General features: G+C 44.4%; 1 protein-coding gene across 4 annotated transcripts in view; it reads right to left on the reverse strand.

The window, feature by feature from the left end:
* setbp1 (SET binding protein 1) overlaps nt 1-9970 on the reverse strand; it is a 299187-nt gene extending 289217 nt beyond the window's left edge. The window contains exons 1-2 of one of the 4 annotated variants that reach the window (XM_048532659.2): nt 9868-9970; nt 8316-8885 (exon numbers count right to left, since the gene is read on the reverse strand). In XM_048532659.2, the coding sequence (XP_048388616.2) occupies nt 8316-8762 (447 nt within the window). In that variant the 5' untranslated portion in view covers nt 8763-8885; nt 9868-9970. The other 3 variants (XM_048532665.2, XM_048532643.2, XM_048532652.2) reach the window with 3 other exon arrangements.
* Between the last annotated feature and the right edge of the window lie 1804 nt (nt 9971-11774).

The raw sequence follows: 11774 nt of genomic DNA on the forward strand, positions 1-11774 counted from the left end.
AATGAGTGACCTTCTAATTTGAACTCCAACACACTGTCATTATTGTTATTTCTGTTAGGTTTTTTATTTTTATTTCCTTCCACTTTCCAACAAGATGAATTACTTGGCTAGTTATCACCTAGTCATTCCAAAGTTTGCTAAAGGATGTAGAATTCCATTCAAAATCCAATAATGTTTACAAATAGAAAGTGTATTGCTTTTTTGATAAAGATCAGACCTTTTTACCTCAGCAAATAACTTCTTACTTTTTCTTTAATCACTCATTTATGGACAGTAAGTCCTGAAACAAGCAGATCTGTTACCAGACCTCAATAACAATCTGATCTTTAAAGGTACTCCAATTATCTCACATCCAGACTGCAGCTTCAAATATAAGTCATAATAACAATAATTTGCAATTGTCATCTTTAAAGTTGTAAAATGTTCCAAAACACAATGAGAGTTATAGAAATCAAAACTTGGTGTCAACGAGATCAGGAGATAGGAGGCATGATGACAAAAAACTTTCTCAAAGGGGTAGGCTTTGAGAAGCATCCTAAAAGAAGGATGAAAGCTATGGTTGATAAAGTTGAGGGAGCGACGTTTGACCTCTGGTGGCATTAGACACCAAGTTTAAACAACGTAATACTTGTACTCCCAAGTGGTGAATTACAAAATGATTCAAAGTCATCCTTCATAGCCAAGAGTGGCTAATGAAAGTGAAATGTTAGTAGTTAAGGAGAATTTCACATGTAGTTAAGGGAGGAAAGATGCAAAAAGTAAAGACCTCATTTTCACCATGGACGTCCAGTCCCTATACACCTCAAGGCTCTCCGCTTCTTCCTGTCCCGCAGGCCCAACCAGTCCCCCTCCACCGACACCCTCATCGGCCTAGCCGAACTCGTCCTCACACTCAACAACTTCTCTTTCGATTCCTCCCACTTCCTACAGACTAAGGGGGTGGCCATGGGCACCCACATGGGCCCCAGCTATGCCTGCCTCTTTGTAGGTTACGTGGAACAGTCCCTCTTCCGCACCTACACAGGTCCCAACCCCCACTTCTTCCTCCGTTACATTGATGACTGTATCGGCGCCGCCACTTGCTGCCCAGAGGAGCTCGTACAGTTCATCCACTTCACCAACACCTTCCACCCCAACCTTCAGTTCACCTGAGCCATCTCCAGCACATCCCTCACCTTCCTGGACCTCTCAGTCTCCATCTCAGGCAACCAACTTGTGACTGATGTCCATTTCAAGCCCACCGACTCCCACAGCTATATAGAATACACCTCCTCCCACCCACCCTCCTGCAAAAATTCCATCCCCTATTCCCAATTCCTCCGCCTCCACCGCATCTGCTCCCACGATGAGGTATTCCACTCCAGCACATCCCAGATGTCCAAGTTCTTCAAGGACCGCAACTTTTCACCCACAGTGGTCAAGAACGCCCTTGACCGCGTCTCCCGCATTTCCTGCAACACATCCCTCACACCCCACCCCCGCCACAACCGCCCAAAGAGGATCCCCCTCGTTCTCACATACCACCCCACCAACCTCCGGATACAACGCATCATCCTCCGACACTTCCGCCATCTACAATCCGACCCCACCACACAAGACATTTTTCCATCCCCACCCCTGTCTGCTTTCCGGAGAGACCACTCTCTCTGTGACTCCCTTGTTCGCTCCACACTGCCCTCCAACCCCACCACACCCGGCACCTTCCCCTGCAACTGCAGGAAATGCTACACTTGACCCCACACCTCCTCCCTCACCCCTATCCCAGGCCCCAAGATGACTTTCCACATTAAGCGGAGGTTCACCTGCACATCTGCCAATGTGGTATACTGCATCCACTGTACCCGGTGTGGCTTCCTCTACAATGGGGAAACCAAGCGGAGGCTTGGGGACTGCTTTGCAGAACACCTCCGCTCGGTTTGCAATAAACAACTGCACCTCCCAGTCGCGAACCATTTCAACTCCCCGTCCCATTCTTTAGATGACAAGTCCATCATGGGCTTCTTGCAGTGCCACAATGATGCCACCCGAAGGTTGCAGGAACAGCAACTCATATTCCGCTTGGGAACCCTGCAGCCCAATCGTATCAATGTGGACTTCACCAGCTTCAAAATCTCCCCTTCCCCCACCGCATCCCAAAACCAGCGCAGTTCGTCCCCTCCCCCTACTGCCCCACACAACCAGCCCAGCTCTTCCCCTCCACCCACTGCATCCCAAAACCAGTCCAACCTGTCTCTGCCTCCCTAACCTGTTCTTCCTCTCACCCATCCCTTCCTCCCACCCCAAGCCGCACCTCCATCTCCTACCTACTAACCTCATCCCACCTCCTTGACCTGTCCGTCTTCCCTGGACTGACCTATCCTTTCCCCACTTCCCCACCTATACTCTCCTCTCCACCTATCTTCTTTTCTCTCCATCTTCGGTCCGCCTCCCCCCCTCTCCCTATTTATTCCAGAACCCTCCCCCCATCCCTCTCTCTGATGAAGGGTCTAGGCCCGAAACGTCAGCTTTTGTGCTCCTGATATGCTGCTTGGCCTGCTGTGTTCATCCAGCCTCACAGTTCATTATCTTATGATAGAAGGAAGGATTGTTTACAAAAAAAATTGCCCTGAAACTCTGTACAAAATCAAAAAGAAAACTCTGAAGACCTTCTCAGGACACAGTGACACAGTCATTAACACTGCTACCTCACAGCGCCAGGGACCCAGATTCGATTCCAGCCTCAGGCAACCATCTGTGTGGAGTTTTACTTGCTGCTCGTGTCTGTGTGGGTTTCCTGTGGGTGCCCCTGTTTCCCACCACAGTCCAAAGATGTGCATGTTAGGTGGATTGGCCATGCTAAATAGCCCATAGTGTTCAGGGATTAGCCATGGGAAATGCAAGGTTACAGGATTGGAAGAGTTTTGGAGACTGGGCAGGAAAGTAGGGTTAAAGCCAAGATAAGATCAGCCATGATCATATCAAATGGCAGAGCAGGTGTAAGGACCTGAACTGCCTATTCCTGTTCCTCGTTGCTAGGTTCCTATGTAGTTCTTATGCTGCCCCCACTCCTGCTATAGGTCAGGATTACTTCATGAACGAGAAGCTAAAAATGCTTTAAAATGGAGAAAAACAATTTTGTCCAACTCAGTCAGGCGTCCATCTTTAAAGAAAGGCTCCATCTTAATAAATGCTTGGTCATAAAATAACATTTAAAAAGAACCTCTACCAAAATGAAACTGCTGACAACCTCATTGCCTTGGCCACGTGCAAGGCAGGCTATCTTGTGATAACATATCAGATATCTCTGATAACCAGTAAGGCAAATGAAGACACAAGTGCCAACAGCGGTGATATTAAATTCAGGCAATATAGAAGAGGCCAAAACTGGAGAAATGCAGAGAATGAGGGTGGAATTGCAGGATTTATAGAGATAGGGTAAAGGAAAGCTATAATAATTTAAAAACAAAGATGAGACTTTGAGGTCAAGGCATTTTCGTACCAGGTGCCAATGTATGTCAGTGAACGCAGGGATGATGGACACCAGGGGCTGGATCTAGTTTGGGACACTGGCAACAAACGTCTGGATTAGTTCAGATTTATGTATGATAGCAAGCTAGCCAGAAAAGCATGAAAAAAATCAAGCCCAGAGACAACAAACGGATGAGGGTTTCCACAGCAGTTAATCTTAAATTAATTTAGAGATAGGTAGAAATAGGAAATGTTACAGAAATGAAATTACTCAGTCCTAGCATTGGATTCAAAATGGTTCAACAGCTATAATTTCAGGTTTTTAGGATGCCAAGCACGCAAATGATCTGGATCATCTTCAGACAGTGGTCAGGAAGAGACCATTTTATGCTCTCTTGACTATAGTGAATTAATACATTTGTTTATCTCTCCATGAGACTCACCCATTAACTTTCCTACCATATTTCTTTACACTAAGTATATGTTTCTCATTTTAGTCCCATGTTGTTGTTTTATGAAGCAGCAACGCAATCAAGAAGGAAGAATAAGGGAAGCAAGACATGACAAGAGGCAGTGTTGCAACTCAGTGTGTGGGCTAGAAAAGAAAGACATATTCAATGCCAAAATACAGGAGGTAAAGAGATGAAATACATGACCACCTTGCTTCCAACTTTGCAAATGGCTGTAACACTTATGTGGAGCATATTTTATTTCATCCATCATTCCCAGATTTGCCGTGATGTCAGATGTCAGTCAATCACTTCTTTCCCCATTAGCTGTTAAAGTATCACAGTGCCAAGATCAGTCATGCAACAAAGCCTCTGCTTATGCTACTAAGAAACTTTAAGTGCATCAAACTGAGACAGAGGTCTAAAATGTATTTGAATTGAAACATTTAAGATATTACTCCACTTATAACTGAAGAGGAGGAACATGTCTCTAGTACAATGGGAACACTGTGGTGGGGGGTTTTCTGCTTGTTATGGTAAGGGACATTAATGCAGAGAAACGAAACATTTCTCATTGCCTATCTGGGCATCAAGAACCTGCAAATCATATGTATCATTAGATGCAGAGTAAAGTCCCTTCTATTCTGTCCAAACAATATGCTCAGTCAGTCCCAAATTCAGAAAATCACCCCTCACTGAAGCAGTATGACATTTTCATTTTCATTTTCAACATTAGTCATCCTGTGGTGTCACTGAGTTTGGGCTGCCGGTCTGAATGCTAAATTGGTGCAGCCCAGCACTGCAGATTTTATACTTATTGTATTTGGGTTAAAAGTTCCCAGTATCATTGCCTGGACGTTGCTTAGAGTCAGTAAGGAGAGAAGTCTCAGCCCATCAGTTTAGGCTGAGCAGAATCCATGTCTGAAAGCTGAAAGCACAGCTGAGGCAACCACTTATGACACCCAAAAAATTCTTATTTACTAACAGAAGTAAACAAAATTTTAAGAGCTTTCTAGCCTTCCTCAGTTTTGAACAAAGATCCATATTTGTGTTGGGCACCATTATACTTCACACCTTAAATACTGACATTTCAAAATGAGTTCAGAATACCCTGTACTAAACACTGATTTGACTATTTACCAGTCATATCTAGTTAGGAAGGTGTAAAAGCTTTTGAGATTCCTCTCTCCTCCAACATGATTGCTTTGGCACTGAGACCACTAATTACCAGTAATAAAAGATTTTTTTTTTAATGACACCTACTACCCTGATGCCTTCATTGAATATAGTCTAGAGGCGGTCCATAATAATTTGCACTGTTAGTTTTATCACCAGTATGCCCCATCTGAAATGCTGCACCCAGTTGTGGTCATCAGACTTTAGGAAAGCTATGATAGTCTTTGAAAGGGTGCAAAGGAGGTTCCAAGAATCAGGGATATTGGATACAAGGTTAGGTTAGCAAGCTTAGGGTAGTGCTCCTTGCAAAAGAATTGAGGAGAAATCTAATACTGTAGATCCAATAGGGGAAGGGAGCGGGTGTGCATCACTGAGATAGAAATCATAGAATCATAGAATCTCTACAGTGTGGAAGCAGTCTATTTGGCCCGGGTCCACTTTGAACCTCAGAACAGCATCCCACCAAGACCCAACTCCCTATCCTATCCCTTTAACCCTGATTTCCCATGCCTAATCCGCCTAGCCAGCATATTCCTGGACACTATGGGCAATTTAGCATGGCTAATCCACCTAACCTGTACATCTTTGGATCCATAAGTTCACCAGATGCAAAAAGTCATAAAATGGACTCTCCCTGGTCAAAGTCTGAGGTTGGCAGAGATCGTTTGCAACCTTGGCTTCCTACAAACCACTCAGATGAGTTCCTTACCCACACCAATTTTGGGGTTGTTAGCAAAACTTTAAATGCCTGTGATATTTTGTTTTTCTGGTCCCAAACAAAATGATTCCAGGCTATTAAGGGATGTATGCTGTTTCCAATATCATATTCAGACTGAAACAATACTTCATGCAATTGAACAGTTATGTGGCTCTTAACATCAAATTTTTCACCAACTTACAACAACACTGATAAACTGCCTTTGTGATAAATAGTCTTTTTGGGTCCTTTTCACATCAGGCCTGATAAATCTGTAATCCAAATTTGAACTACAAATTAGGGTTATTCAACAGCACAACATCGTGGGCCGAAGGGCCTGTACTGTGCTGTACTTTTCTATGTTCTAAATCAGCACTGAATTCTATGCCAAAGTCAGGAAATATTTGTATTTATTTGTGTGCACTGTAACACACAACAACAGGCAAATAACCACAAACATTGAGATGGGGGGGTGGTGAGGGGTGTAATTTGATACATGATAAATAAATTAACTACGAGTAAGTTTCACTTTTTCTAAGCTAATGAAATGCATGAAACTGATATACTGGAATTCAAAACTACTTTTGTGAGCATTTCCTGGATAATTTTTAACAAGTTGCAATGAGTTTATCAATAGTATACAGTATTTTATTTAAAACCCCACCATCTAGTTTTGCTGTGCTAGAAATATTTAAGCATTAAAAAATTCTGTATACAGGCATCAAACAAAACAGAGTAAATTATATACCGTTTCCCCAACATGCCACAGAATTTGATTTTTACGATCTGCGCTGACCAGCACAGACTGGTTCCAATTACTTCCATTGCACTATGAGCCAAGACACAATCTTGATAGTAAAACATTCAGCATTGGAAAGGGGGTGGGGTAGGAGGCCATAGACTCACATTTAAAGGGGGAGGTCTCTATTAAATGTATACTTCATGTATTTATGACCATAGCTTGAGGCTTCCCATTTTCACAATTCCCTTGTGCAAAGATTCTAAAAGGACAATACAATATAGCTCGGCTGGGAACTATAACTTTTAAGTGCTCCACCACAAATGCATTTTAACCACAGAAAAGACCCTTTAAGAAGGTCAGTATTATTTTCATCCTTTGCAAAACTGAGTAATACAGTAAACCACTTCCAGTTCATAAAAACATTGCTATTCAAACTCAGATTTCCCCAGCGTCCTCTTGAATTTTAAAATCTAGCTCTGTACATCACAGAAGACAATAATGATTAATCAGAGATCTCCTTAATCGCATAGAGAAAAGCTACCCACACACAAATAAAAGCCTCACAAAACTTACAATGATTGACATGCCAAATTATCAAGATTTTTAGTGCCTACGGACTGTGAAAATCAAATTAAACAGTGATACTGTATGGCCCTAATTCATAGAAAAACTCAAGAATGACTCCAGTTTGGTTCACTCCAGGTATTACTAAGATAATCAGCAGAGCCTGCCTGTTTACACTATAGGCACAGCAGGGCATCCTTGATCACAGATAATGGAGCAGCGATGGGTAGATGCTTGGACAGTGACGTCAGACATAACTAATGTCACCTTGTTAGTGTCTTATGTTGCTGGGCAATACCAATATATTCAAAGTTATTGAGACAATTTAAACAAAAACCAGTTATACCTCATAAAAATGCAGCTCTGTCAGGGTGTGCAACACTAAGTTATTACACTAAGAACTCAGCTCCAAAAGTAAAATTTGCATTAATCAAACTTGTAAGTATGGGCTCGGTGCCAGAATTAACCTCACAAAAGGCTGTAAACTGTTGCCTGGGGAGGCAAAGTTCCAATTGTGAAGGATGCCAAACTCTAACTGTGAACATAACATTTTCAGGACTGAGCAGAGGACAAAACCAAATTATGAGAAAGGGTGAAAACAGCAAACTGAAAGTATCAGCTGAAAATTTAGTAGAAAGTCTAATGCCCTTGTGAAATGAACATGATCACTTTGGTGTGGAAGAAGTGTCAAAACCCAATCTTCTCCCATACCCATGGTCTTTTCCAACAAGATCAGCATTTATTCCACCACAAAGTAACATGAAAGAATTCCTCCAACCTCAGAATCATTATTTACTGCACCGGAGTTGAAAGACACACCAAATTAACAACTGATTCCATTGAATATTAGGAAGTAATATCTGCAGAACAGTCAGTTTCACGGAGTTTTTAACAATGGTTTAGGAATATAATTCCAAATTTTTGGATAACAGTCTGTCAAAATGACTAGCTTCACAGAATCAGTAAATATTCAAACCCGTCCGAGAGGTTATTACAGGTACTTAATGAAGATGCATGTGCATTGAACAGACGGTTACAGCAAACAAGTATTTCATCCTAAATGGCTACATGCTAATATGGGAGCGTCTCTAGCCACCTGACTCCCATTGCTTCTCTCCCCTTCTGCAGTCATAACAAGGGGTATCGACCATCTTGTAAAAACATGTTTATCGCCTATCAAAATACAAGTCAGGGTGCAGTGTAAACACAAAAGGAAGTTGGACAGTTGTGAGCCTCTTACCTTTTTCTTTTCATCTTCTTTTGACACCTTGTTACTTTTGCTCGACCTGCAGTTTTTCTGATCCCCTGTCTGTTTGATGGTGATCTTGATCTCCGGAGGGCAGATGTAGTTCTCCAGGTTCTTGGGAGGTTTCTTCGGCCGTTTGGTGGTCTGGATCTTGAGTTTCAGGCTGCCGTCTGTGAAGTTCGCCTCCTTGATGGAAAACTCGTGTTCCTCCAGGCCGTCTCCCTGCATTGATTTATCACTGTCTGTGTTGGAGTTGGAGTCCTGGCTACCACTGGCGCTCTCCTCGTCGTCCTGATCCAGCCTCCCCCCGTTCATCTGGCTCCCAGGCGACTGCATCAAGGCTCCAGGAGAGACTGCGGACTTGGCAGTGCAGGCAGCCGACCTGAAATCCCCATCAGCCGGCTTCTGCCTGCAGCCCATCGCCGTATCCCTCTGCTCCATCTCACTCAGCGTCTGTGAGAGGCACAGGGAGCTGTGGGGAGAGCAGCACTCAGCACTTCTCAGTGTCCTCCGTTACTCCAGAGTAATCCGATCCCCCAAACAAAACAAAATAAAAACTGCAATCTGGAAACAAAAATAGATACAAAGTAGAACTGTAAACATCAACTGGGTGGAAACCCCAATCGAACTGACTTGCAATTCCAACTCCTTTGAATTCGCGGTCAGAGAAAATAAATCAGATTCCTGTGGCAGTAATATTAAGTTGTTCCAAATTTTTTTTAAAAAAAGCAACCACCCCCCCCTCTAATCCAGCGAAAGGTTCCACTACCAGTTAAAATAATGGGCGCATGTTCCAATTCGCCTTTTATTAATTAAACTATAACAGCGCTCGACATTTTCTTTCCCAAGACAGCCACGACAGCAAAAAAAAGTTAAACGTTCGTCACATTGCCCTCCGAGAGAGACAAAAACAAAATTCCTCGGATAAAGGCTTCTCGTGTTCCTGCAAACCAGTCCAGCAGCCACGTTACGGGCTCCTGTCAAATGAAGCCACTTTCCTTTACCTCGAACGCACCATTTACTTCATTTTATCGTTCAGTCCGCTCTCAGTGATCCAGAAGCCTTTTTCACATGTCGACAATGTCAGGTCTGTCATGTTGCAATGGCTTTTTTTTTGTATATGTGTGTGTGTGTGTGTGTGTGTGTGTATTTAGAGAGAGAGAGATGTACAAGGTTACAAGTCGATCTGTTGCAGCGTCCACACGCTCCTGCTCCCTCGGTAAAAGCGCCTCAGATACAATGAGAGTTGGGCTGGAAAGCTGCAGCTGCTGGAATCCGATGCTAGAGGCTCTCTAGCTCCACTCCAATTCGACCAAAAAAAAGACGGACTTTTTTTTAAACAACCGAATTGCACCATCAACTCCTTCTCACTAAACACGTACACGACTTTTTTTTCTTTTTTTGGTTCCGTGGCAATGATTGAAATCGGCCACAAAAGAAACAACACCCTCTCCTCTCCACCCCCCCCCCCAAAACACACACATCCCAGACGTTTGTGGGGGGGGGAGGACTTAGGAAAAAAAGATATCGCCAATTTGCTACTTACTAACCCATATCCAGCGCCGAGAACCTGTGGTCTCAACTAGTCCCAAAGCTGCGGAGCTTCTGGAAACGGCATGATCGGATCGGATCGGATTCGATCTGTCAAACTCGAGCACAGCCTCCTCCCCTCAACACCACCACACCACCCCCCCCCCCCCCCCACATCCCGCACCTTCTAGGCTCCTGATCCTGAACAGAGAGCAAAATATGGCGCTGAGGAAGTGCACTGAGGATTGGGCTCTTTGGGAGATTCGATCAGCGAACACGCCGGGCTCCCCACTCCATTCCGCGGCAGTCCACTCCAGCCCTGATCGATCTGCAGTTTCTGTGTGTGTTAGTGTTACAGTGTGTGTGTGTGTTAGTGTGTCTGTCTGTCTCTGTATGTGTGTGTGTGTGGAGGGCTTACTGGGAGCAAAGCACTTGTCGAGGCCGGGGCTTCCAGCGGCAGCTGCTGTAGCCGTGGCGGCGGAGCCGTGCAGTTTGCGGGGATGTGGGCAGGGAGTGAGTGTGTGTGTGTGAGAGAGAGACAGACAGGGCGCTGGGGAACGGGCTCACAGCTCACGGCAGTGATTGCTGCAGCCGCTTGCCTCCTGCGAGGCCTGAGCTTGGAGGAGCCTGGGCATCTCCCTGCCCGTCAGCACCGACTTGCCTCTTGCCCCCGGGGATAAGGGTAACACTCAGATCTAACTCCGCCCTCACATTTTACACTCTTTATACTTCGGTTTGTTTGGGTGGTGACTATTTGGTATCGCGCCTGCTGACTGTCTTCTGCATTTTAATAGATTCCAACTTTATTTTCGTTTATTTACTCCGCATCCACATGTTCTCTCTTATATCTTGCTTCCTCTACGTTGTAGACAGTACCCCCCGCCCCAACCTCCTCTCCATCTTCCCTCTGTGGGAAGGCCTTCTTCCCTAGTGCTGTGTTTTCTTAACCGCATCCTCCTTAAAGGTGACCCGTGTGTGGGCAGCGAGTTGACAGGTTTCCAGGAGTCTGTTTCCAGCACCTAACTGAGTGTATAATTGGAGCTGCCAGTGCTGAAATCACACATGAAGTACGTTAGGATCTAGCACTTATAAGTAGATTCCCAATCAGACTCGGTGTAAGAAAAGAACACACACTTTGTGTATGCCTCGGTGAGCTTCGAAGTACCAAATGATCAAATTTGGTGGAAAAGTCATTCATCCCTCTTTTTTCTGATTCAGCTGGGTATCTTTTGCACTTTTCCAGATTTTCCCATGACAGCCTTCTTATCCCCGAATGTCAATGCACCGCAGTGCTTCACTCTCACAAGATGGCACCATCAGCACCTCGGTGGTATTCAGGCTGAGCCCGTCCACTCCAGGTTGGGCACATCCTTTTTCCCATTTTTTCTCTATTGTTCTTTGTCTTTTCTCCATCTTCCTGACATAGCAGGAGTAGTGTTGGCAGTGACCCCTAGCTTGTAGGCCAACTGCGTGATTTTCTGGAATTGCTGTGTGGCAGCGGCTGCAGCAGTGATGGAACAGGGACTCCTCCCTGCGGTGGATCCGGAGTATGGGTTCTTTTGACAGTGGCGGATCGTTGACTGCAGCTGTGTAAAGGCCTGGAGCAGGGGCTCCTGGCTGACGTAGGCCCAGAGCAGCGACCTTGCAGAATTGTGGAGCCATATTTGGGACCCTGGCCAATGAAGATAAACTCTATTTTTTATTCTTTTGTGGTACCAGATTGTGGTAACAGAATACTTTTCACTGCATCTCCCGAGCTAAATGTAACAATAATTCATTCATTCATTCATTCAAAACATCGTTTCATTCATTCACCAGGATTGTACCAGAACTTCCTGCCCTTAAAAGATCAATGCCCATAACACCATTGTTATAATTTGTCTTTCCTCTGATAGTGATATAAAGGTTAGATATGGAGTAAGA

Source organism: Stegostoma tigrinum, chromosome 1 (genome assembly GCF_030684315.1).
Source record: "Stegostoma tigrinum isolate sSteTig4 chromosome 1, sSteTig4.hap1, whole genome shotgun sequence".
Classification (NCBI taxonomy): Eukaryota; Metazoa; Chordata; class Chondrichthyes; order Orectolobiformes; family Stegostomatidae; genus Stegostoma; species Stegostoma tigrinum.